This window comes from Heteronotia binoei, chromosome 1 (assembly GCF_032191835.1).
Source record: "Heteronotia binoei isolate CCM8104 ecotype False Entrance Well chromosome 1, APGP_CSIRO_Hbin_v1, whole genome shotgun sequence".
Classification (NCBI taxonomy): domain Eukaryota; kingdom Metazoa; phylum Chordata; class Lepidosauria; order Squamata; family Gekkonidae; genus Heteronotia; species Heteronotia binoei.
The window spans coordinates 267,142,052-267,169,825 of NC_083223.1; the positions used below are offsets into that span (position 1 = coordinate 267,142,052).

The 27,774-nt window shown below is 50.7% G+C and overlaps 1 protein-coding gene across 1 annotated transcript in view; it reads left to right on the plus strand.

Annotated features, from left to right (window-relative positions):
- Positions 1-27,774, plus strand: part of KCNN3 (potassium calcium-activated channel subfamily N member 3) — a 220,184-nt gene that overhangs the window by 94,007 nt on the left and 98,403 nt on the right. The window contains exon 4 of the mRNA XM_060255425.1: positions 27,423-27,564. Coding sequence (XP_060111408.1) covers positions 27,423-27,564 — 142 coding nt within the window. The remainder of the gene's footprint in view (positions 1-27,422; positions 27,565-27,774) is intronic.

Consider the following 27,774-nt stretch of genomic DNA (forward strand, 5'->3'; position numbering starts at 1 on the left):
GGCTCAATATTCTGAAATCCAGGGAAGACCAAAGGGATACTAATCTCTTTTTCCGCATGGAGAGGACTGCTGTCTAAATGAAACCACAGCAAGGGCCTCGGTTTGAGCCGAGTCGTGGTCCACGACAGGGCGCTTTGCGGCTCGCCAGGGCCGAACCCGGAGGGATGCTTTCACTCCAGGGGAATTTCTTGTGGAGGCAGCGGGGGAAAGGAGAGACAGATGGGGGGAAGAGAAGGGGCTAGCCAATATCAACTGCCTTTGGCTTGAGTCATTCTGGCTCCAGTCTCGGCTTCGCTCTTGGCTTTGGGGCTGCCTGGGCGCCTGCCAGAGCTTCGCTTTCTTCAGAACGCTTCCTGCTTTCTGTAAAACAAGCCGTATCTTGGCATGCAGGCATTCCTGCTCTCTCTCTCTCTCTCTCTCTTTCTCTCTCTCGATTCCACCCCCCCCCCCTCCCTTCTCATTCTCTTGCAAGCTGTCCACCCCCGACAAATGGTTCCCATCTACTCCGGTTCCTGACCTGGTGTTTACTGTAAATTGGGGACGGGGCGGGTGGAGGGAACTCCTGAAGATAAATGGTAGGCTCCTCCTGGGGCTGTTTGGTGTAGTGGTGAAGTGCGCGGACTCTTATCTGGGAGAACCGGGTTTGATCCCCCACTCCTTCACTCACAGCTGCTGGATTGGCCTTGGGTCAGCCCTAGCTCTCATAGGAGTTGTCCTCGAAAGGGCAGCTGCCGTTAGAGTTCTCTCAGCCCCACCCACCTCACAGGGTGTCTGTTGTGGGCGGGGAGAAGATATAGGACAGGGGTGGCCAACGGTAGCTCTCCAGAGGTGTTTTGCCTACAACTCCCATCAGCTCCAGCCATTGGCCATGCTGGCTGGGGCTGATGGGAGTTGTAGGCAAAAAACATCTGGAGAGCTACCGTCGGCCACCCCTGATATAGGAGATTGTGAGCCACTCTGAGCCTCTGATTCAGAGAGAAGGGCGGGGTATAAATCTGTAGTCGTCGTCTTCTTCTCATGGGCTTCTGCTTGGCCGATGAACGGGCATCGGTGGAGCTGGTAGGGAAGGCTCAGGAATATGATGGAACTTAATTAGGAGGAGGAGTGAGCACCCTGGTAGACAGAGATAGAATTCAGTTAAACTTTTACACACCGGGAAGAGTGGGCAGAGGTGAACAAGGTGCATTTCAACAAGGGTAAGTGCAAAAATGAGAAGCACTCACACTGGATGGGGGGGATATGCTTCTGGGTAGCCATGTGTATGAACAAGTGCTTGGGGTATGGGTGGACTGCAAGCAAAATATGAGCCGTCGGTGTGATGCAGCATTAACAAAGGCCAATGCAGTCTTAGGGTGTATCAGCAGAAGCATCACATCGGGAACGAAAGATGTCATAGTCCCACCGTGCACGGAATTGGCCAGCTGCACCTGGAGCGTTGCGTGCAGTTCTGGGGGCCTCACTTCAAGAAGGATGTGGACGAAATGGAGCCGGCACAGAGGAGAGAGTCTGTTGTGAGGGAGGAAGGTAAAGGAGATTGTAGGCCACTCTGAGGCTCTGTCCTTGAAAGGGCGGCTTCTGGGAGAGCTCTCTCAGCCCCACCCACCTCACAGGGTGTCTGTTGTGAGGGAGGAAGGTAAAGGAGATTGTAGGCCACTGTGATTCTGAGATTCGGAGTGGAGGGCGGGATATAAATCCATCATCATCACCACCACCACCATCTCCTCCTCCTCCTCCTTCTCTTCTTCTTCTTCCTCCTCTCCCTCTCCTCCTCCTCTTCTCCTTCTTCTCCTCCTTCTCCCACTTCCTGTATCTCCTCCTCCTGTGTCCCTCTAGCCAGGACTATTTCTAAGAGTTCTGCCAGGGAGATGGGTTCTAAAGGGGCCAGTGAGCCAGATGAGGGTTGAACGCTGCCTCCCGCCTGCTCTATTCCCTCCCCCACGGCCTCCCCGCACTCTTTTCCTCCAGGGTCTGGACTCAGTTCGAAGCAGCCTGCCTGCCCTTCTGGCCTTCTGAAAGCTCGAGCTTTGCCCAGCGGGGCAGAGTTTGCAAGACAGGCTTTAAAAAAACAAAAAACCCTGGAGATACAGGAAGGCGACCGGTAGGGGAAGGAGGAAGGGGGCAGTGTACACGTGGTGTGTGGGTGGGGACTCCCTGGCAACGGTGGAGAGGAGACGGGAGCAGCCACCTGCCAGGCGAAATGGCTGAACTACGGGGAGCCGGGGAAGGGGGAGGCGGTGCTGGTTGGGGAACAGGAGTGCATGGATTGGAAGGAAGGCACTTCCTCCTCCGCCGCTCGCCTGGGCTTCTGGTGGCCGGATCTTGCCCGTCTTGTTCCTTCGCAGTTCTGAGCGCTCGCGGCTCCCTGTGCACGGTGCTAACTGATGATTTATTTCTTTTAATGGCGTCCTGTTAGTCATCAGATGGAGTAGCAGCCGCACATGTTTACAGTCCCAAATTGGACAGGAGAGAGAGTGGGGAGGCCATGTGGAAAAGCCAGGATGGAAGAGCATTGTTTTTGGTTAGCTGCATAGACTTGCCTTCCTCGCGCGGCTGGGTCCAAACCTGTCGAGCACATCTTGTGTTCTTAAGGTTCACCTGAGAGGTGATAGGATCACCATCTTCGAGTACTTGAAGGGCTGTCCTATAGAGGATGGGGTGGAATTGTTTTCTGTGGCCCCGGAAGGTAGGACCAGAACCAGTGGGTTGAAATTAAATCAACGGAGTTTCCGGCTCAACGTTACGAAGAACTTCCTGACAGAGCGGTTCCTCAGTTTGACGGGCTTCCTCGGGAGGTGGTGGGCTCTCCTTCCTTGGAGGTTTTGAAACAGAGGCTAGATGGCCATCTGACAACCGCGAGGATCCTGTGAATTGGTGACTTTCCTGCATTGTGCAGGGAGTTGGATTAGATGACTCTGGAGATCCCTTCCATTTCTGTTATTCTATACGGAAGCACTGGTAGAAGGACTTTTGAGTTTTGCGAGGAAAGGACGTTCCTGGTTGCCGCCGGAAGCGAGTGAAGTGGGGAGGTTGGGAGAGTGCCCCATTTGCAGACAAGCACATCTGGCTTTCTGCTATGAGTTCCCCTCCCTGAACACCAACCTTCTGTCTCAGTTGCTGGAATGGCAGCCCCTCTAAGAGGCAGGTTTTCACACCTTGATTTTCTCTAGGGGGAAGCAGCAGAATATATGCCAGGAGTGGCCAAACTTGTTTAATGTAAGAGCCACGTCAGATATTTTAGAGCTTGTTTAATGCAAGAGCCACATCAGATATTTTAGAGCTGCAAGGAAGGAAGGAAGGAAAAGGAAGGAAGAGGAAGGAAGGAAGGAAGGAAGGAAGGAAGGAAGGAAGGAAGGAAGGAAGGAAGGAAGGAAGGAAGGAAGATGAGCCAGCTCACACTCACTCAGCTTAGAGGGAACACTGGTTGTGTGGCTCTTGAAGCCCCCACTGCCCTATCAGCCGACTTGGAAAAGTCATTTCTCTTCTCCAAGCCAAGCCAGATGGCAGCTTGGAGAATGCAGTTAAAGTTACTTTCTTTCCACCCCTTCCTTCCTTCCTGCTTGCCTGCCTGCCTGCTCTCAAACATCTGACATTCATGTCTCGCAACTGTCAAACATCTGATGTTCATTCTATGTGGCTTTTACATTAAGCAATTTTGGCCGTCCCTGGGAGTCAGACTAGGATCCGGAGGACTTGGGTTCAGAATCTCTACGCAGCCATGGAAGTTTGCTAGGGCCAATCTCTTTCAGCTTAACCTACCTTACAGGGTTGTTGTTTAGATAAACCGGAGAAGGGGAATATGATGAAAATTGCTTTGGGTACCTATTGGAGGGAGAAAGGAGGGGAGGGAATCAGCAGTGCCCCAGGCAGGCTCCTTGCCGCCCCCTGCCTTCCCTCCACAGCGCTGCTACACAGGACCACGCTCCGTTGCTCCTCCTCAGAGCGCGCCGTGCCGTGGTTGTGCCCTACTGGCTGTGATGTGGCCGACGTGGCATCTAATCCTTTGAAGCGTGTGGGGGAGAAGGCTTCTTCCCCCTCCTTCCTGGAACTGGAAGTGAGGGGGAGCGAAGTCTTCTCCCGCGCACGCTTCAAAGGATTAGATGCCACGCTGGCCACATGGAAGTCGGTAGAGCCCACTCTCTGATGACGCCGGGTGTGCAGGGGCGGGCGAAGTGCAAGGGAAGGGAGGGGGCGGGTGGCTGTGGGGTGGGGGCAGGCAGGCAAACTAGGCAGTTGTGGTTACCGGGAGGTTGGGACTTGGGAGCTCAGTTTGGCACCCCCCTCCTCCTGGCACCCTAGGCAACTGCCTAGTTTGCCTAGTGGGCGAGCCAGCCCTGGGAGTCAGTGAAGTAAATGAATAAAAAGCTAGGCTCCAAGAAGCAGAGAGGGTGTGCCTTGCCCTGGGTCTCTTTGACCCTGAATCTTGCCCTTGTGGCTCTTTGAACCTTGGACTCTCCAGCCCAACTTTGGTCCTCTAGCTGGCTTTGTGGTCCTCCCTCGTCTTAGCCCCGGAACACAAAACGCACTTCTGAGATTACGCTACATAGTGAGGGTAAAAGATTGGCTTCCCAGCAGATGTGAACTCGGGGCCTCTCCTGGTAGGCTAGCCACTACCTCCGAAGGGTCTCTCCGTGTGCGGCTGCTGGCAAGCACCCAGTGGCTTCCCTGAGCGTCTGATCTTCCTGGGCAGCCGAAAAAGAACTTTGCTTCGGAGCCGACTCTAGAGCGCCACCTGCTGAAGCGGCTGTCTCTCGTGGCCTCCAGCCAAAGAAGCTCCATTCCACCTGAGCTCCAGAGAGAGTTTCAGATTGGGTTGCCAATCCCCAGCTGGGGGCAGGGGATCTCCTGGTTTGGAGTCCCTCCCCCCGCTTCAGGGAAAGCAGAAAGGGGGGGGGATGTCTGCTGGGCACTCCCATTATTCCCTGTGGAGACCGATTCCCGTAGGGTGCAATGGAGAATTGATCCTTGGGTAGCTGGGGCTCCAGAGGGGATGTTTTTTGAGATAGAGGCACCAAAATTTCAGCGTATCATCCAGTGCCTCCCCTCTAAACACTCCCCAAGTTTCAAAAATATTGGACCACGGGGTCCTATTCTATGAGCCCCCAAAGAAGGTGACCCTATCCTACATTATTTCCTTTGGAAGGAAGGCGTTTAAAAGGAGCACCTTCAGAGGGGGTTAGATAAAAATATGGAGCAGAGGTCCATCAGTGGCTATTAGCCACAGTGTGTGTGTGTGTGTGTGTGTATGTATATATATATATATTTAATTTTTTTTTACCACTGTGTGACACAGAGTGTTGGACTGGATGGGCCATTGGCCTGATCTAACATGGCTTCTCTTATGTTCTTATGGCCAACACTCTGTGTCACACAGTGGCCATAAGAACATAAGAGGAGCCATGTTGGATCAGGACAATGGCCCATCCAGTCCAACACTCTGTGTCACACAGTGGCCATAAGAACATAACAGAAGCCATGTTGGATCAGGCCAATGGCCCATCCAGTCCAACACTCTGTGTCACACAGTGGCCATAAGAACATAACAGAAGCCATGTTGGATCAGGCCAACAGCCCATCCAGTCCAACACTCTGTGTCACACAGTGGCCATAAGAACATAACAGAAGCCATGTTGGATCAGGCCAATAGCCCATCCAGTTTGAGAGCCAGTTTGGTGTAGTGGTTAAGTGTGCGGACTCTTATCTGGGAGAACCGGGTTTGATTCCCCACTCCTCCACTTGCACCTGTTGGAATGGCCTTGGGTCAGCCATAGCTCTGGCAGAGGTTGTCCTTGAAAGGGCAGCTGCTGTGAGAGTCCTCTCAGCCCCACCCACCTCACAGGGTGTCTGTTGTGGGGGAGGGAGATAAAGGAGATTGTGAGCCTCTCTGAGACTCTGAGATTCGGAGTTGAGGGCGGGATATAAATCCAATATCTATCTTCTTCTTCCATCCAGTCCAACAATCTGTCTCACACAGTAGCCAAAAACAGCTTTAAATAAAACAAACCCAAGTGCCATCAGGAGGTTCATAAATGGGGCTAGGAGTCCTTCCACTTTGCCCCCCCGCTCCAGCACCAAGAATCCAGAGCATCACTTGCCCCAGACAGAGAGTTCCAACAATACGCTGTGGCTATTAGCCACTGATGGACCTCTGCTCCAGATGTTTACTATCCCCTCTTGAAGCTGGTGAGGGAGCAGAGACAGTGACGTGTAATGACTGTGGGATTTCATCGAATGCCCACGAGTTCTTGTATTGTGAGAAAGGGAGAAAAGTACTTCTTTCTCTACTTTCTCCATCCCATGCATTATCTTGTAAACCTCTATCATGTCACCCCGCAGTCGACGTTTCTCCAAGCTAAAGAGAACCAAACGTTTCAACCTTTCTTCATAGGGAAAGTGCTCCAGCCCTTTAATCATTCTAGTTGCCCTTCTCTGGACTTTCTCCAATGCTATAATATCCTTTTTGAGGTGCGGCGACCAGAACTGCACACAGTACTCCAAATGAGACCGCACCATCGATTTATACAGGGGCATTATGATACTGGCTGATTTGTTTTCCATTCCCTTCCTAATAATTCCCAGCATGGGGTTGGCCTTTTTTATTGCAAACGCACACTGTCTTGACATTTTCAGTGACTGACACTTTCAGTCACTGACATTTTCAGTGACTGGATGGGCCACTGGCCTGATCCAACATGGCTTCTCTTATGTTCTTATGGCCACTGTGTGACACAGAGTGTTGGACTGGATGGGCCACTGGCCTGATCCAACACGGCTTCTCTTATGTTCTTATGGCCACTGTGTGAGACAGAGTGTTGGACTGGATGGGCTGTTGGCCTGATCCAGCATGGCTTCTGTTATGTTCTTACGGCCACTGTGTGACACAGAGTGTTGAACATAAACATATATGAACATATGAAGCTGCGTTATACTGAATCAGACCCTCGGTCCATCAAAGTCAGTATTGTCTTCTCAGACTGGCAGCGGCTCTCCAGGGTCTAAAGCTGAGGTTTTTCACACCCATTTGCCTGGACCCTTTTTTGGAGATGCCAGGGACTGAACCTGGGACCTTCTGCTTCCCAAGCAGATGCTCTACCACTGAGCCACCGTCCCTCCACCATCCCTGTTGGACTGGATGGGCTGTTGGCCTGATCCAACATGGCTTCTGTTATGTTCTTACGGCCACTGTGTGACCCAGAGTGTTGGACTGGATGGGCCGTTGGACTGATACAACATGGCTTCTCTTATGTTCTTATGTAACAGCCCTCCGTTCCCCTGGAGCTGGGAGCAGGGGGTTCCCAGGCGAGCGGGAGCCGCTCTCAAAGGAACAGCCGAGCCCCGACTTAGCTGATTCCAGCTTCCTGACATTTGGCAAAGGGGATGCGGTTTTTCTCTGTCTCTCCCACATCGGGAGCCGTTCTCCACTTTGGTTTTTAATTGGTAAGCACCCGCCCGACGCACGCAGGCAGGCACAGTTTGGTCCCTGAGAAAGTCAGCTGGGAAAACCTGTTCTCTCTCCCCCCCCCCCTTTTTCAGAGTGAGGTTTCCTAGATAACAAAGAATCCCCCGCTCTGCTGGTGCTTTCAGAAACACCTTTTAATAGCCGCGAAGCCCTCCCTCTCTTGACCTCCGTTTCAGCACCTGTCTCGCTGCTCTTCCAGCCTGGGGAATTGTAAGCAAGCTTTTTAACAAATGGATCAGACAGGTCTGCAGCATTTTGTCAGAAGGCAGACTGTCCGGAGGGGATCTCTGCAAGATCAGAAGAGCTATGGCCATCTGACAGCAATGCGGATCCTGTGAATTTAGGGGGAGGTATTTGTGAATTCCCTGCATTGTGCAGGGGGCTGGACTAGATGACTCTCGAGGTCCCTGCCGACAGAGCCAGTTTGGTGTAGCGGTTAAATGTGCGGACTCTTATCTGAGAGAAGTGGGTTTGATTCCCCCACTCCTCCGCTTGCAGCTGCTGGGATGGCCTCGGGTCAGCCATAGCTCTTGTAGGAGTTGTCCTTGAAAGGGCAGCTTCTGTCAGAGTTCTCTCAGTCCCCCCCACCTCAAAGGGTGTCTGTTGTTGGGGGAGGAAGATAAACGAGATTGTGAGCTGCTCTGAAACTCTGAGATTCGGAGTAGAGGGCAGGATATAAATCCAATATCTTCTTCTTCTCTATGATTCTGTAGTGGCCAGCCTTGGCGACTGCGGAAGGCCCATGAAGCCTGGAATGGAAGCCAACATCTCCCTTGTTTCTGTTGTCTGCTTCTGGACCTGGAAGTTCCATTCCGGTTTTGCAGACGAGAGCTTTTGTGAGCTTTTTCTGGGTGAATTTAGTCTCTGCTTTAAAGCCTTCTGTCCTGCCATTGTGCGGCAGTGAATTCTGTAGGGTCATTCTTTGGAGGTTTGTAAACAGAGGCTAGGCAACGATGCTGAGCCTGTATATTTAGGCAGACCATGAGAGGGAAGGCAGGAAGGGTTGCATCAGTGCTTAGTTCTCGTGGCCCTTTCTTACACGCCCAGGGAAATGCCGGTTGCCACTTTGGGGTCAGTCAGCAATTTTTCTCCAGGCCAGGAATCCTGGAGGGTTTTTGCCATCTTCTGGGCATGGAACAGGGGTCACGTGGGATATTTGTGTGTGTGGGCGGGAGGCATTTATGAATTTCCGGCATTGTGCAGGGAGTTGGACTAGATGACCTTGGAGGTCCTCAGTGGAATCGTAGAATCATAAGAGTCGGAAGGGACCTCCAGGGTCATCTAGTCCAACCCCCTGCACAATGCAGGAAACTCACAAACACTTCCCCCTAAATTCACAGGATCTTCATTGCTGTCCGATGGCCATCTAGCCTCTGTTTAAAAACCTCCAAGGAAGGAGAGCCCACCACCTCCCGAGGAAGCCTGTTCCACTGAGGAATCGCTCTAACGGTTAGGAAATTCTTCCTAATGTCGAGCCAGAAACTCTTTTGATTTAATTTCAACCCGTTGGTTCTTGCCCTACCATCCGGGGCCGTGAAAACAATTCCACACCATCCTCTATATGACAGCCCTTCAAGGACTTGATGATGGTGATCCTATCATCTCTCAGCCTCCTCCTCTGCAGGCTAAACATGCCCAGCCCCTTCAACCTTTCCTCATAGGACTTGGTCTCCAGACCCCTCACCATCTTCATCGCCCTCCTCTGGAACAGGCTTCCACAGGAGGTGGTGGGCTCTCCTTCCTTGGAGGTTTTTCAACAGAGGCTAGATGGCCACCTGACAGCAATGAGGATCCTGTGAATATAGGGGAGGTGTTTGTGCGTTTCCTGCATTGTGCAGGGGGTTGGACTAGATGACTCTGGAGATCCCTTCCGACTCCACGATTCCTGGCACTTAGAACAATTCCTCAGTGGAACAGGCTTCCTCGGGAGGTGGTGGGCTCTCCTTCCTTGGTGGTTTTCAAACAGAGGCAAGACGCCACCTGACAGCAGTGCTGATTCGGTGAACTTAGGCAGATCATGAGCAGGAGGGCAGGAAGGGTTGCATCAGGGCTTAGTTCTCACGGCCGCTTGGTTCTCTGTTTGCCATTTTGGGGTCAGGCAGCCATTTATCTCCAGGTCAGTTTGGCCAGGGATCCTGGAGGTCTTTGCCATCTTCTGGGGATGGAGCCGGGGTCACTGGGCGTGTGTGAGGGAGGAAGTATTTGCGAATCTCCTGCCTTGTGCAGGGGGCTGGACTAGATGATGAAGAAGAAGATATTGGATTTATATCCCGCCCTCCACTCCGAAGAGTCTCAGAGCGGCTCACAATCTCCTTTCCCTTCCTCCCCCACAACAGACACCCTGTGAGGTAGATGAAGATATTGGATTTATATCCCGCCCTCCACTCCGAAGAGTCTCAGAGTGACTCACAATCTCCTTTACCTTCCTCCCCCACAACAGACACCCTGCGAGGTAGATGAAGATATTGGATTTATATCCCGCCCTCCACTCCGAAGAGTCTCAGAGCGGCTCACAATCTCCTTTACCTTCCTCCCCCACAACAGACACCCTGCGAGGTAGATGAAGATATTGGATTTATATCCCGCCCTCCACTCCGAAGAGTCTCAGAGCGGCTCACAATCTCCTTTACCTTCCTCCCCCACAACAGACACCCTGTGAGGTGGGTGGGGCTGGAGAGAGCACTCACGGCAGCTGCCCTTTCAAGGACAACTTCTGCCAGAGCTATGGCTGACCCAAGGCCATTCCAGCAGGTGCAAGTGGAGGACTGGGGGATCAAACCCGGTTCTCCCAGATAAGAGTCCGCACACTTAACCACTACACCAAACTGGCTCTTAGAGTCAGAATCAGGACCCTGGAGGTCCTTTCCAACTCTACGATTCTGTGACATGTTGGGAGTGGTGGTCCTGATTCTACTGCCCACGGACATGCTAAGCAGCTGAGGGCAGATTCAGACCGTCAGCTCATCTAGCTCAGTTTTTCTCTGCTCTGACCCTGCTGTATCCTTTTGGCTTGCCACCCTCCAGGTGGGTAGCCTGGAGAGGACCACGCAAGAATACAGACTTCTTGTTCACAAAGTTATCAATGCAAAATGCTGACATATATAATCACTTTGAATCAGTATTGTCATTGAATCTTGCAGCAAAATTGTCAGCGGCTCAATAATCAATAAAAAGAGCCCCGTGGCGCAGAGTGTTAAAGCTGCAGTGCTGCAGTCCTAAGCTGTGCTCACGACCTGAGTTGGATCCCCGGTGGTAGCTGGGTTTTCAGGTAGCCGGCTCGAGGTTGACTCAGCCTTCCATCCTTCCGAGGCTGGTCAAATGAGTCCCCAGCTTGCTGGGGGGAAGGCGTAGATGACTGGGGAAGGCAATGGCAAACCACCCCGTAAAAAGTCCGCCGTGAAAACGTTGTGAAAGCAACGTCACCCCAGAGTCGGAACGACCGGTGCTTGCACAGGGGACCTTTCCTTTTGCTAATAAACAACAATAATACATTGAAACAGCATCTTAACAACACAAGCAATAATTCACAATAATGGAATGCAAACAAGCCACCAATTCAGAAATTACGACGCATAAAGTCCGCAAAATAAGAGAGAAAAGCTCTACCTAGATGTTCCGAGACACGTTGAAAATTTTCTCTGACAGCAATGATGTCAACAGTAATAGTCACGACACGTTTCTGGTATCTCCGCGTGTTTCAGTCCACCTTTCAAACAGTTTCTGACACTGTTTGTTTTAATTCCTGGAGCCAGTGCTCAAAGGAATGCAACGCATTAGTCTGCTTGTCAATTTCCTCAATGGCATTAGCGGTTCTCCGTTAGAGTGACCTTATTGTGTTACCCCGTTTTTTGCCAAATGAGATAACACGGCAGGACCTGGAGATCTTCTGGAAATCCAGCTGGGTCTCCAGGTGACAGAGATCAGCTCCCCTGGAGAAAACGACTGCTTTGAAAGGTGGTCTCTATGCCATTATACCCTGCTGAAGTCCCTCCCCTCCCCAATCCCCCCCCCCAAAAAAAAATCTCCAGGAATTTTCCACCCCAGAGTTGGCAACTCATCTCTTAGGCCAGCTGCAGCTCAGATGTGGACTGGAGCGACTGGCTGAAGACCAGTTCCTTAAGCAGCTACCTGAAAGGCAGTGTGCCTGAAAGAGAAATCTGTTGGGAATGAGTTCCTCTGGGGGAATTGCAACCCCCTGCTGATAGAAGGTCCTGGTGGTAGACCGTGACACAATTTAAGGGCTATAATGTGTAGTTGTTAGAGCGGGGGTGGCCGAATTGTAGCTCAGGAGCCACATGTGGCTCTTTCACACATCTTGTGTGGCTCTCGAAGCCCCCACTGCCCCATCACCCATCTTAGAGAAGGTATTTCTCTCTTTAAATCACTTGTCCAAGTCAAGCCAGCTGGCAGCTTGAAGAATGCATCTAAAGTTAAAGTTGCTTTCTTTCCACCTCTCCCTCCCTCTGTTTTCCTTCCTTCCCTCCTTTCTTCCTTCCTTCCCTCCCTCCTTCCTTCCCTCCCTGCCTCCTTCCTTCCTTCCTTCCCTCCCTCCTTCCTTCCCTCCCTCCTTCCTTCCATCCCTCCTTTCTTTCCCCCCCTCTGTTTTCCTTCCTTCCTTCCCTCCCTCCTTTCTTCCCTCCTTCCTAACTTTCCTCCCTCCCTCCCTTCCTTCCTCCCTCCCTCCCTCCCTCCCTTCCTTCCCTCCCTCCCTCCTTCCTTCCTTCCTAACTTTCCTCCCTCCCTCCTTCCTTTTCCTCCCTCCCTCCTTCCTTTTCCTTCCTTCCTTCCTTCCCTCCCTCTCTCCTTCCTTCCTTCCTAACTTTCCTCCCTCCCTCCTTCCTTTTCCTTCCTTCCTTCCCTCCCTCCCTCCTTCCTTCCTTCCTAACTTTCCTCCCTCCCTCCTTCCTTCCTTCCTTCCTTCCTTCCTTCCTTCCTTCCTTCCTTCCTTCCTTCCTTCCCTCCCTCCTTTCTTCCTTCCTAACTTTCCTCCCTCCCTCCTTCCTTTTCCTCCCTCTCTCCCTCCTTCCTTTTCCTTCCTTCCTTCCTTCCTTCCTTCCTTCCTTCCTTCCTTCCTTCCTTCCTTCCTTCCTTCCTTCCTTCCTTCCTTCCTTCCTTCCTTCCTTCCTTCCTTCCTTCCTTCCTTCCTCCCTCCCTCCCTCCCTCCCTCCCTCCCTCCCTCCCTCCTTCCTTCCTTCCTTCCTTCCTCCCTCCCTCCCTCCCTCCCTCCCTCCCTCCCTCCCTCCCTTCCTTCCTTCCTTCCTTCCTTCCTTCCTTCCTTCCTTCCTTCCTTCCTTCCTTATAACCCAGAATAGACAGTGACACGGGGGGGGGGGAGGGGTGCTGTATGTCTTAGTAGCTGACAGGTACCTGAAGAATGTGAAGTATCTGAAGAAGTGAGCAGTGACTCACAAAAGCTCCTACCCTGCTTGCAAATGTTGTCAGTCTTGGTGGTGCTACAGGTCTCTTACTCTTTTATACTGCCTTGAAATGTTTCCTTTTGACATTTTAAAAGTCAGTGTTCCCCTTGCTGCGTAAGCATCTGTTGGTACAGACAGACAAACACAGCTCCCCACCTTGATCTGCCACAAATGTTGTTAATCTTGAAGGTGCTGGGTATGCACGGGATAGAGAGAAAGAAGGACTTTTCTCCCTTTCTCACAATACAAGAACTTGTGGACACTCCATGACATTGCTGAGCAGTTGGGTTAGAACAGATAAAAGAGTGATTAACACGTGGAATTCACTGCCACAGGAGGTGGCGGCGGCCATAAGCATAGCCAGCTTCAAGAGGGGATTGAATAACCATATGGAGCAGAGGTCCATCAGTGGCTATTAAAGGTAAAGGTAATCCCCTGTGCAAGCACCAGTCGTTTCTGACTCGGGTGACGTTGCTTTCACGTTTTCATGGCAGACTTTTTACGGGGTGGTTTGCTGTTGCCTTCCCCAACATGGCTTCTCTTATGTTCTTATGGCCACTGTGTGACACAGAGTGTTGGACTGGATGGGCCATTGGCCTGATCCAGCATGGATTCTCTTATGTTCTTATGGCCACCGTGTGACACGGAGTGTTGGAGTGGATGGGCCATTGGCCTGACCCAACATGGCTTCTCTTATGTTCTTATGGCCACTGTGTGACACGGAGTGTTGGAGTGGATGGGCCATTGGCCTGACCCAACATGGCTTCTCTTATGTTCTTATGGCCACTGTGTGACACAGAGTGTTGGGCTGGATGGGCCACTGGCCTGATCCAGCATGGCTTCTCTTATGTTCTTATGGCCACTGTGTGAGACAGAGTGTTGGGCTGGATGGGCCACTGGCCTGATCCAGCATGGCTTCTCTTATGTTCTTATGGCCACTGTGTGACACAGAGTGTTGGGCTGGATGGGCCACTGGCCTGATCCAGCATGGCTTCTCTTATGTTCTTATGGCCACAGTGTGACACAGAGTGTTGGACAGGATGGGCCATTGGCCTGACCCAACATGGCTTCTCTTATGTTCTTATGGCCACTGTGTGACACAGAGTGTTGGACTGGATGGGCCATTGGCCTGACCCAACATGGCTTCTCTTATGTTCTTATGGCCACTGTGTGACACAGAGTGTTGGACTGGATGGGCCATTGGCCTGACCCAACATGGCTTCTCTTCTTATGGCCACTGTGTGAGACAGAGTGTTGGACTGGATGGGCCATTGGCCTGACCCAACATGGCTTCTCTTATGTTCTTATGGCCACTGTGTGAAACAGAGTGTTGGGCTGGATGGGCCACTGGCCTGATCCAGCATGGCTTCTCTTATGTTCTTATGGCCACTGTGTGAGACAGAGTGTTGGGCTGGATGGGCCACTGGCCTGATCCAGCATGGCTTCTCTTATGTTCTTATGGCCACTGTGTGACACAGAGTGTTGGGCTGGATGGGCCACTGGCCTGATCCAGCATGGCTTCTCTTATGTTCTTATGGCCACCGTGTGACACAGAGTGTTGGACTGGATGGGCCATTGGCCTGACCCAACATGGCTTCTCTTATGTTCTTATGGCCACTGTGTGACACAGAGTGTTGGACTGGATGGGCCATTGGCCTGACCCAACATGGCTTCTCTTATGTTCTTATGGCCACTGTGTGACACAGAGTATTGGACTGGATGGGCCATTGGCCTGACCCAACATGGCTTCTCTTATGTTCTTATGGCCACCGTGTGACACAGAGTGTTGGACTGGATGGGCCATTGGCCTGACCCAACATGGCTTCTTTTATGTTCTTATGGCCACTGTGTGACACAGAGTGTTGGACTGGATGGGCTATTGGCCTGAACCAGCATTGCTTCTCTTATGTTCTTATGGCCACCGTGTGACACAGAGTGTTGGACTGGATGGGCCATTGGCCTGACCCAACATGGCTTCTCTTATGTTCTTATGGCCACTGTGTGAGACAGAGTGTTGGGCTGGATGGGCCACTGGCCTGATCCAGCATGGCTTCTCTTATGTTCTTATGGCCACTGTGTGAGACAGAGTGTTGGGCTGGATGGGCCACTGGCCTGATCCAGCATGGCTTCTCTTATGTTCTTATGGCCACTGTGTGACACAGAGTGTTGGGCTGGATGGGCCACTGGCCTGATCCAGCATGGCTTCTCTTATGTTCTTATGGCCACCGTGTGACACAGAGTGTTGGACTGGATGGGCCATTGGCCTGACCCAACATGGCTTCTCTTATGTTCTTATGGCCACTGTGTGACACAGAGTGTTGGACTGGATGGGCCATTGGCCTGACCCAACATGGCTTCTCTTATGTTCTTATGGCCACTGTGTGACACAGAGTATTGGACTGGATGGGCCATTGGCCTGACCCAACATGGCTTCTCTTATGTTCTTATGGCCACCGTGTGACACAGAGTGTTGGACTGGATGGGCCATTGGCCTGACCCAACATGGCTTCTTTTATGTTCTTATGGCCACTGTGTGACACAGAGCGTTGGACTGGATGGGCCATTGGCCTGAACCAGCATTGCTTCTCTTACGTTCTTATATGTTCTTATGGAGGACTCTTGCTCCTTTCTCAGTTTAGCCAATCTCACGGAGTGATTGCGAGCATAAGATGGAGCACTGTGTACTCTCCCTTGAGATCATTGTTAGGTCAGGATTTTAAAACATGTGATTGTATTTTGTAAACTTCATTTGAAACATCCTGGCATTCTCCCCAAATTGATTGTTCTTAATTAAGACGTATTTGGGGATTGAGTCCTAGCATGGAAAAAACCAGGCAAACACAGCTACGCTTTTCGATTAGTCTCCGTGGAAGTTCAGGGCATTGATTGGAACCTGGATCTGGTCCCCCCAGTGTAGTTTTCAAGGTGTTTTGTTGGAAGGCTAGTGTGGTGTGGTGGTTAAAAGTCAGACTGGAGAGACCTGGGTTCGAATCCTTTCCCAGTCTCGAAGCTCACTGGGTGACGCTGGGTCTGTCGTTTCCCCCCCTCCCTCCCTCAGTTTAACCAATCTCACGGGGCGGTTGTGAGCATAAGATGGAGCGCTATGTGCTCTTCCTTGAGATCATTTATTAGGTCAGGATTTTAGAACATGCGATTGTATTTTGTAAACTTCATTTGTGAACATCCTGGCATTTTCCCCAAATTGATACTGCTTAATTAAGATGTATTTGGGGAATGAAGAAGAAGATATTGGATTTATATCCTGCCCTTATTCTCTGAAAATCAGAACGGTCACAATCTCCTATCCCCCCACAACAGGCACCCTGTGAGGTAGGTGGGCTGAGAGAGCTCTCACAGAAACTGCCCTTTCAAGGACAACTCTGTGAGAGCTACGGCTAACTCAAGGCCATTCCAGCAGGCACAAGTGGAGGAGTGGAGCATCAAATCTCGTTCTCCCAGATAAGAGTCCGCACACTTAACCACTATACCAAACTGGCTCTCTTTGCCCTAGCATGGGAAAAAAACAGGGTTCAAGATTTATTAGTGGATAGAAGTGTGTTTGTGGGTGTGTGTGTGAGGAGAGAGAGAGAGAGAGAGAGAAAGATTGTTCTCCGTGTACTGCTCTGCAAATTTTGCAAAAACCAATTCTGGGAACAACTATGGTTCAATTGAGCATTGAAAATGTTTCTTTGCATCTGTGTCTTATGTGTGCATAATGTTTCATTTTATGCCCTTCTATTTCATTAGTCTCTCTCTCTCTCTCTGCATCGAGGAGATGTGGGGGACTGGAATTGTTTTCTCTTTTTTCAATAATAAAAAAAGCTACAATTCAGAGACTTAGGACTGGAAGCTTCGGATAAATTGATTGGGAGGAATCTGCCAAAAACTCCATCTGCTTTTCGCCTTTTTAACGATCAGGACGAAGAGGCCAAAAGAGACGGAGGGGAAGGGGAGGGTGGCATAGCTTGGGAAAGGAAACTGGACCCAGGAGGCGAGGGCCGCGTCTCCCTTCTCTGAAAGCAACCTTTGGATGGGTCCCATCCAACACTCCCTCTAAGCCATGGAGCCTTGTGAGCAAAAAATTCTACTTTGTGAGCTACTGGCATGAAAGTTGTGAGCTGCTGCATCAATGATTGTGCTCTGGAGCCATTTTTCCTGAGCTGAGACAAAAATGTGTGACCCGGAGGGTAAAAAACTGTGAGCTGACTCACACTGACTCAGCTTTGAGGGAACAGTGATCCCATCAAGCCTTTGACTTGATCGGAGAGAACTCACGGGCACACTTCTAAGGTTTGGTGGTAAATACTTGTGCCTACCCCTGGCCTTCTTACTAGGGTTGCTAGGGGATCCCTGTTTGGAGGTCCTCCCCCCACTTCAGGGTCATCAGACAGCAAGGGAAAAGGGAAGTGTCTGCTGGGCACTCCGTTATTCCCTATGGAGACCGATTCCCATAGGATATAATGGAGAATTGATCTGTGGGTATCTGGGGCTGGTAGGGGGGCTGTTTTTGAGATAGAGGTGCCAGATTTGCAGCATAGCATCTGGTGCCTCCCCTCAAAACACCCTCCAAGTTTCAAAAGGTTTGGACCAAGGGGTCCAATTTTATGAGTCCCAAAAGAACGTGCCCTTATCCTTCGTTATTTCCAGTGGAGGGAAGGCATTCAGAAGGTGTGTGTGGTCCCTTTAGATGTGATGGCCGGAGCTCCCTTTGGAGTTCAATTTTGCTTGTCGAAACCTTGCTCCTGGCTCCACCCCCCCCCCCAAAGTTTCCTGGCTCCACCCCCAAAGTCCCCAGATATTTTTCTTTCTTTCTTTTTTTTGAGTTTCAAACAATTTTATTAAGATATTGCAGATAATCACATATACGGTTGACCCCAGATATTTCTTGAATTGGACTTGGCAACCCTACTTCTTATGCATCACGATATAGACAAGCTGGAATGGGTCCAGAGGAGGGCGACGAAGATGGTGAGGGGTCTGGAGACCGAGTCCTATGAGGAAAGGTTGAAGGAGCTGGGGATGTTTAGCCTGGAGAGAAGGTGCTGAGAAGTGATAGGATCACCATCTTCAAGTACTTGAAGGGCTGTCCTATAGAGGATGGTGTGGAATTGTTTTCTGTGGCCCCAGAAGGTGGGACCAGAACCAGTGGGTTGAAATTAAATCAAAAGAGTTTCTGGCTCAACATTTGGAAGAACTTCCTGACAGAGCGGTTCCTCAGTGGAACAGGCTTTCTCGGGAGGTGGTGGGCTCTCCTTCCTTGGAGGTTTTTAAACAGAGGCTAGATGGCCATCCAACAGCAATGAAGATCCTGTGAATTTAGGGGGGGAGGTGTTTGTGAGTTTCCTGCATTGTGCAAAGGGACTAGATGACCCTGGAGGTCCCTTCCAACTCTATAATTCTATGATTCTAAGCAGGCCTCGCTCACCTGAGGTTTCCTGGGCTGCCCCTCCCCCAGTCAAAAGGCCAGCAAGCCACCTGCCACCCAAAATCACATAAGAAGTTTTTAAACAGAGGCTAGATGGCCATCGGACAGCAATGAAGATCCTGTGAATTTAGGGGGGGAGGTATTTGTGAGTTTCCTGCATTGTGCAGGGGGTTGGACTAGATAACCCAGGAGGTCCCTTCCATGATAGCAAACTGATTCTCTCAAGCAAGAGATTTTGCAAGCCAGTGTTGTGCCGAGATGGGCAGCCGTGTTAGCCCATTTGTAGCAGTCAGAAAGAGCACGAAGCCCTCCTTCCTTGGAGGTTTTTAAACAGAGGCTAGATGGCCACCTGACAGCAATGAAGATCCTGTGAATGTAGGGGGAGGTATTTGTGAGTTTCCTGCATTGTGCAGGGGTTGGACTAAATGACCTTGGAAGTCCCTTCCAACACTGATTCTATGATCCAGTAGCGCCGTCCAGACAAGAACATTTGTGGCAGGGTTGGAGCTTTCAGGAGTCGCTGCTCACCTCTTCAGAAGGGCTGTGCCAAAGGACCCCGAACTCTACATCCTTTCCTGCTTGGGGGTTGTTGACTTTTTAAATTGAACTTTTCCTTCCTTTCTTCATTTATACCTCCACCTTTTCCTCCAACTGCTACTCAGCTTACATAGAATTATAGAGCTGGAAAGGGCCATAGAAGCCATCTAGTCCAACCCCCTGCTCAGTGCCCGAGCCGCCTAGAGCAGGAGTGTCAAACGTGCAGCCGGGGGGCTGGATCAGGCCCCCAAGCAACTCACTGCCATCTGCTTCTTTTTAAGAACATAAGAGAAGCCCTGTTGGATCAGGCTAGTGGCCCATCCAGTCCAACACTCTGTGTCACACAGTGGCCATAAGAACATAAGAGAAGCCCTGTTGGATCAGGCTAGTGGCCCATCCAGTCCAACACTCTGTGTCACACAGTGGCCATAAGAACATAAGAGAAGCCATGTTGGATCAGGCCAGTGGCCCATCCAGTCCAACACTCTGTGTCACACGGAGGCCATAAGAACATAAGAGAAGCCATGTTTGATCAGGCCAATGGCCCATCCAGCCCAACACTCTGTGTCACACAGTGGCCATAAGAACATAAGAGAAGCCATGTTTGATCAGGCCAAATGCCCATCCAGCACAACACTCTGTGTCACACAGTGGCCATAAGAACATAAGAGAAGCCATGTTGGGTCAGGCCAATGGCCCATCCAGTCCAACACTCTGTGTCACACAGTGGCCATAAGAACATAAGAGAAGCCATGTTTGATCAGGCCAATGGCCCATCCAGCCCAACACTCTGTGTCACACAGTGGCCATAAGAACATAAGAGAAGCCATGTTTGATCAGGCCAAATGCCCATCCAGCACAACACTGTGTGTCACACAGTGGACATAAGAACATAAGAGAAGCCATGTTGGGTCAGGCCAATGGCCCCTCCAGCCCAACACTCTGTGTCACACAGTGGCCATAAGAACATAAGAGAAGCCATGTTGGATCAGGCCAATGGCCCATCCAGCCCAACACTCTGTGTCACACAGTGGCCATAAGAACATAAGAGAAGCCATGTTTGATCAGGCCAAATGCCCATCCAGCACAACACTCTGTGTCACACAGCGGCCATAAGAACATAAGAGAAGCCATGTTGGATCAGGCCAATGGCCCATCCAGCCCAACACTCTGTGTCACAGTGGCCAAATAACCCCAGGTGCCATCAGGAGGTCCACCAGTGGGGCTAGAAGCCCTCCCACTGTGCCCCGCCCCCAAGCACCAAGAATGCAGAGCATCACTGCCCTGAACAGAGAGTTCCAACAATATGCTGCGGCTAATAGCCGCTGATGGGACCTCTCTCTCTTGCTTCCTTCTGCATTGCAGTTTGCCAGGCTTGCTGAATCACACAGGAGCTGCAGAGCAAAGCCTTTGTTTTCTCCATTGGCTGACCAGCACATGAAGCAACTTATGTACAAAAGCTCGTAGTGCCCAGCCATTTCATGTTTTCTCCTGGGTCTTAAGCTCAAAGCATTGACCATACAATTTCTGTAATGAAAGTCAGTAACTCAAAAGTAGGTTTGCAACTTTTACAGACACACACCTGAACAGCACTTGAACAGCTTACTCAGGATTGCTACAGCACAGACATTGTCTCCAGATTTTGATGCAATACTTCAGAGGGAGAGGTGTCAGTCAGCATATTTTATTTCAAAAAATATTTAATTGTATTTGTCTGTGTCCTTTCTAACAGGGGCGGCCAACGGTAGCTGTCCAGATGCTTTTTGCCTATAACTCCCATCAGCCCCAGCCAGCATGGCCAATGGCTGGGGCTGATGGAGTTGTAGGCAAAAAACATCTGGAGAGCTACCGTTGGCCACCCCTGCTTTATAAAGTTTATATTTCTGCTGCCTGGCATTACGTTTTATGACACACATGGCCTGGGCCATCAAGGTATCATTTATTTCCGATCCGGCCCTCAGAAAAAATGAGTTGGACACCCTTGGCTTAGAGCAGGTGCGTCAAACATGTGGCCCGGGGGCTGAATCAAGCCCTCGGAGGGCTCCTATCAGGCTCCCGAGCCATTGGCTGGCATTTGCTTCCTTCTCCCTCTCTCGCTTCCTTCTGCATCACAGCTTGTTTTGCAAGGCTTGCTCAATTGCACAAGAGCTACAGAGCAAAACCTCTGTTTTCTCCATTGGCTGAGGCTCCTCCCTTGGGGAGGAAGGGGGGAGGGAGAGCATGCTTTGCCAGACTCTTTCAATCGCACAGCAGAGCTACTGAGCCAAGCCTCTCTTCCTTCTATTGGCTGAGGCTTCTCCCCCTCCTGGTCCCCTGGGAAGGAAGGAAAGTGCCAGAGCTTATTTTGCCCAGTTCCCTGGATCCCATGGCCTATGAGAGAGATACAAAGAAACCACCTTTTAGACCAAGAGTGCTAATTTTTACACAATGTTTTAAGAACATAAGAGAAGCCATGTTGGATCAGGCCAATGGCCCATCCAGTCCAACACCTCTGGACTGTTTTATTGTAAGTTTTTAAAAAATTGATTGTGTTTGTCTGTGTCTTTTATAAAGTTTATATCTCTGCTACCTAATCTTAAACAGGTACACATAAGGCCTGGCCTGACATGGCTTAGCCCAACAAGGTCTCACTTACGTCAGATCCGGCCCTCATAGCAAATGGGTAGCCATGTGTATGAACAAGAGCTTGGGGTATGGGTGGACTGCAAGCGAAATATGAGCCGTCGGTGTGATGCAGCGGCAACAAAGGCCAATGCAGTCTTAGGGTGTATCAACAGAAGCATCACATCCAAAATGAAAGATGTAATAGTCCCACTGTTTTGGATGTGATGCTTCTGTTGATACACCCTAAGACTGCATCGGCCTTGGTTGCCGCTGCATCACACCGATGGCTCATATTTCGCTTGCAGTCCATCCATACCCCAAGCTCTTGTTCAACACCCCAGAGTTGAAAACGTTTGGTGCTTGCACAGGGGGCTACCTTTAACTTTACCTTTAGCTGAGATATAAATTTTATAAAGTACACAGAGAAACACAAAGGTTTTGTTTTTTTTAAAAAAAACCTTAAAATAAAACATGCTTAAAACATCAGGACTCGTTGGTCTTAAAGGTGTATTTCTCCCATGGGATCCAGAGAACTGGGCAAAGGAAGCTCTGGCTCTTTCCTTCCTTTCCTAGGGGACCAGGAGGGGGAGGAGCCTCAGCCAACAGAAGGAAGAGAGGCTTCTGCTGTTCAGTTGAGGGAGCCTGGCAAAGCAAGCTGTGATGCAGAAGAAAACAAGATAGAGGGAGAAGAAAGCAGATGACAGCCAGTTGCTTGGAGGCCTGATAAGAGCCCTCCAGGGGCCTGATTTGACCCCAGGGCTGGATGTTTGACACCCCTGCTCTATTCCATGCCCCCTCCAATCCCTGAAAATTTTATTTAGCCCCACCTCTTGCCTGCGAGATTCCAAACTTGTTTAACATAAAAGCCACATAGAATAAAAACAGATGTTTGAGAGCCGCAATAGATGAGCATCAGATGTTTGGAAGGAAGAAAGGAAAATAGATGAGGAGGAAGAGGTGGAAAGAAAGCAACTTTAACTTTAAATGCATTTTCCATTTCTGGTTTGGCTTGGCCATGGCACAGAGTGTTAAAGCTGCTGTACTGCAGTCCTAAGCTCTGCTCACGACTTGAGTTCGATCCCCGGTGGAAGTTGGGTTTTCAGGTAGCCGGCTGGAGGCTGACTCAGTCTTCCATCCTTCCGAGGTCGGTAAAATGAGTCCCCAGCTTGCTGGGGGGAAGGTGTAGATGACTGGGGAAGGCAATGGCAAACCACCCTGTAAAAAGTCTGCCGTGAAAACGTTGTGAAAGCAACGTCACCCCAGAGTCGGAAACGACTGGTGCTTGCACAGGGGACCTTTCCTTTTCCCGGCTTGGAGAAGTGATTTAAAGAGAGGAAGGCCTTCTCCAAGCCAACCAACAAGAAGGCCTTCTCCAAGAGCCACGCAACGTGTATGAATGAGCCACGTGTGGCTCCCGAGCTTCCATCAGCCACCCCTGGTTTATCCACTACACCACGCCGATGCTTGCATTTCCTTGCCCACCCAAGGGGCTTCTCCTTTCGCAGGGAACACCCTTTCTTCCAATTCAGGGCTGTAGCACCAGCCTGGGAAAACTGATATTGGCCAGAGATCAGAAAGCACCTTTTGAAGGGAAAGACCCGTTTCATTCAAAGGCAGAACCCTTGAGTACCTTCCGGTCTCTCCTGGCCACACCGCAGCCGGCTTCTCAGCTGTCAGTCCGGTCTTGCAGCATCTCTGTGATGGGCGCGCACGATAGCGTCGGGAGCTCGGCGGGCGGATTGCCGGGGTTGTGCTGCTGCTCTTCTCGCGGCCTTTCAACACCTGTCAGGCTCTTGTCAGGTGCTGGGAAGCTGACGCCGGTTGTAGCACGCACTCACCCATCTCCTGTCAGTCTGGTCACCTTTGCCCGCAGTGCGGCGGCAACGGCTTGCCAGAGAGGGAGGCCTGGGAGAGGAAGGGTGGGTGCAGGAGGGGGGCTTTCTGGTGGGCCTCTCCCCCAGTTCCTCCCCCCAGTATTATTTATTTATTTGTCTGTTTATTTATCATTACTTTCCATTTCTATCCCGCCCTGTCTGCCAGCAGACTCAGAGTGGCTAACAGTCAGTTCTATAATACAATTTAAAACCAATAAAATACAAGTTGATGGGGTGTGAACTGGCAGAGACTGACCAAGAGAGAGATCTTGGGGTCGTGGTAGATAACTCACTGAAAATGTCAAGACAGTGTGCGATTGCAATAAAAAAGGCCAACGCCATGCTGGGAATTATTAGGAAGGGAATTGAAAACAAATCAGCCAGTATCATAACGCCCCTGTATAAATTGATGGTGCGGCCTCATTTGGAGTACTGTGTGCAGTTCTGGTCGCCGCACCTCAAAAAGGATATTATAGCATTGGAGAAAGTCCAGAAAAGGGCAACTAGAATGATTAAAGGGTTGGAACACTTTCCCTATGAAGAAAGGTTGAAACACTTGGGGCTCTTTAGCTTGGAGAAACGTCGACTGCGGGGTGACATGACAGAGGTTTACAAGATTATGCATGGGATGGAGAGGGTAGAGAAAGAAGTACTTTTCTCCCTTTCTCACAATACAAGAACTCGTGGGCATTCAATGAAATCGCTGAGCAGACAGGTTAAAACGGATAAAAGGAAGTCCTTCTTCACCCAAAGGGTGATTAACATGTGGAATTCACTGCCACAGGAGGTGGTGGCAGCTACAAGCATAGCCAGCTTCAAGAGGGGGTTAGATAAAAATAGGGAGCAGAGGTCCATCAGTGGCTACTAGCCACAGTGTGTGTGTGTATATATATAATTTTTTTGGCCACTTTGTGACACAGAGTGTTGGACTGGATGGGCTTGATCCAACATGTCTTTTCTTACGTTCTTATGTTCTTAATTTAAAACGTTTTGTGGTGCTGTAGAACTTGCCTCTACCAGGGTCAGGACTTTTTCGGTCCTGGCCCTGATCTGGTGGAATCAGCTCCCTATGGAGATCCGGGCCTTGCCTGGCTTGCTGGCCTTCCGTAGGGCTTATAAAACGGAGCTGTTTTACCAGGTCTTTGCATGAGGCAGCGGGCATCTCTCTACCTATTAGATCGGTTGACCTCCCCCTACGCCCTTATGGCCCGCTGCACCACTGCGTTATGGAGCTATACTATCTTGCTTTAGAGCACCTTGCTGAACTAACCTACTGCACTTTGCTGAATGTTGAAGTCGTTTTTATTATGATTTTATTGTGATTTTAATTCGAATTGTTGTACTCCACTCTGAGCCCCCCAAAAGGGGGGAGGGGCGGAATAGAAATAAACTAATAATAATAATAACAACTTTTGTCGTGCCCCGTGGCACAGAGTGGTAAAACTGCAGTACTGCAGTCGGAGCCATCTGCTCACGACCTGAGTTCGATCCCGGCGGAAGCTGGTTCAGGTAGCCGGCTCAAGGTTGACTCAGCCTTCCATCCTTCCGAGGTCGGTAAAATGAGTCCCCAGCTTGCTGGGGGGAAAGCGTAGATGACTGGGGAAGGCAATGGCAAACCACCCCGTAAAAAGCCTGCCGTGAAAACGTTGTGAAAGCAACGTCACCCCAGAGTCAGAAATGACTGGTGTTTGCACAGGGGACTACCTTTACCTTTTTTTCCAACTTTGATATGGCGGGATCTTTCTTTTTTGTTGTTAGTGATTCTATAATGTTCGTAGCTCACCAGCGGTGTAAGGTGGCAGTTCTCTCCTGGTTTAGGTGCTGAAGGCCTGTCGGAACAGTTCAGTTTTGCGGGCCCTGCGGAATTGAGAAAGATCCCGCAGGGCCCTTATGGTCATTGGGAGGGCATTCCACATTTCTGGTGCTGCCACCGAGAAGGCCGTAGCCCGTGTGGAACACAGCCTGCCTTCCTTTGGTCCGGGGATGGACAGTAGGTTTTGTGTCCCTGAACGCAGTGCTCTCTGGGGAACATGCGAAGAAAGGTGGGCCTATAGATAGTCAGGAAGGAAGGAAGGAAGACCTCCGGAAAGTCTGAGAGCCAGTAGGCCTCTGGAAAGTCTGAGAGCCAGTTGTGCAGTGGCTGACAGACCTCCTGATGGCCCCAGGTTTTTTTGGCCGCTGTGTGACACAGAGTGTTGGACTGGATGGGCCATTGGCCTGATCCAACATGGCTTCTCTTATGTTCTTATGGCCACTGTGTGACACAGAGTGTTGGACTGGATGGGCCATTGGCCTGATCCAACATGGCTTCTCTTATGTTCTTATGGCCACTGTGTGACACAGAGTGTTGGGCTGGATGGGCCACTGGCCTGATCCAACATGGCTTCTCTTATGTTCTTATGGCCTCCGTGTGACACAGAGTGTTGGACTGGATGGGCCATTGGCCTGATCCAACATGGCTTCTCTTATGTTCTTATGGCCACTGTGTGACACAGAGTGTTGGACTGGATGGGCCATTGGCCTGATCCAACATGGCTTCTCTTATGTTCTTAAACTCAGAGGTCATATTACCTAGACTGCTTTGCTATCTCTGCCCTTTTTCTGGAGGAAAATAGCCTAGCTGTAATCATTCATGCCTCAGGGAGGATCCACATGTCATTCGATATTGTGCTATTGTAATCCCGGGTTTTACTGTCTAGAAAATCCAGTGGTCCCCCAAACCAACGCTATCTGGATCCAGTTTTAGGGTTCAGTCTGAGAAATGAAGCTCATGCCTCTCATTCAAGCGGTGGAAGGAAAGCGGCAGACTTCTGCGGCCTCAGTTTGCCTTGGGGTTGTGCAAGGAGAACGGGAGAGGGTTTAACCCTTCAACCTCCACTCGATTCTACCGTTCGAAAGCAGAGCTTCAGAGCTTTCTGAAGGAGAAGAGATGTATCCTTTTCAAAACATGCAATCCCCTCCCCCTTTTAAAAAGAACACAAAAAGCTGCCTTATACTGAATCAGACCTCTGGTCCATCAAGGTCAGTGTTGTCTACTCAGACTGGCAGCAGCTCTCCATGGTCTCTGACAGAAGGTCTTTCACATCACCTATTATTTGGTCTTTTTAACTGGAGATGCTGGGGATTGAACTTGGGACCTTCTGCATGCTAAGCAGAGGCTCTTCCACTGAGCCACAGACTGGCTGTGGCTCCCCAGGTCTCAGGCATCACATCACTTACTGCTTGGTCCTTTTTAAATTAGAGATGCCAAGTGTTGAACCAGGGACCTTCTGCATGCAAAACAGATGCTCTACCACTCAGCTGAAGAGCCCCGTGGTGCAGAGTACTAAAGTTGCAGTACTGCAGTCTAAGCTCTCTGCTCACGACCTGAGTTCAATCCCGGTGGAAGCTGGGTTCAGGTAGCCGGCTCAAGGTTGACTCAGCCTTCCATCCTTCTGAGGTCGGTAAAATGAGTCCCCAGCTTGCTGGGGGGAAAGTGTAGATGACTGGGGAAGGCAATGGCAAACCACCCTGTAAAAAGTCTGCCGTGTAAACGTGATGCGATGTCATCCCAGAGTCGGAAATGACTGGTGCTTGCACAGGGGTCTACCTTTACCTTTTTTACCACTGAGCTAAAGGGTCTCAGGCAGAGGTCTTTCCCATGCCCTTCTGTCTGCTCCTTTTCTTAACTGGAGATGCCGGGGATTGAACCTGGGACCTTCCGCATGCCTAGCAGACGCTCTGCCATTGAGCCATAGCCCCTCCTCAGGGCTCCGCAGTGTCCCAGGCAGAGGTCTTTCCCATCCCCTAGTGCCTGGTCCTTTTCTTAACTGGAGATGCCGGGGATTGAACCTGGGACCTTCCGCATGCCTAGCAAATGCTCTGCCACTGAGCCATAGCCCGTACCCAGCATTCCCCAGTGTCCCAGGCAGAGGTCTTTCCCATCCCCTAGTGCCTGGTCCTTTTCTTAACTGGAGATGCCAGGGATTTAACCTGAGACCTTCCGCATGCCAAGCAGAGGCTTTTCCACTGAGCCACGGCCCCTCCCCGAAGGGGCTTCTTGCACAAGGACTGAGAAAGTGCCCAGCTGTATCTTGCTTTCACTACAGCTACCTGTACTTCCTTGGCAGGTACCATGACCAACAAGATGTTACCAGCAACTTCCTGGGCGCCATGTGGCTGATCTCCATCACCTTCCTGTCCATTGGCTACGGCGACATGGTGCCGCACACTTACTGTGGGAAGGGCGTCTGTCTGCTCACGGGCATCATGGTAAGAAGAGACCTGCGGGGTGATCCGGGGGAGTGGGGGGGGAATGGGGAATTGGGTGGCCCTTTTGGATCAATCGCTTCCACCGCCCCGGTGAGGCGATCCTTGTGTTGATTCGGTGTAGATCGGAGATGGGGGGGAAGAACTTGGATTCAGTGCCAAGGCAGTCCCGATTCGGCGACACACATGAATTATGCAGCTAGGACTCATCTG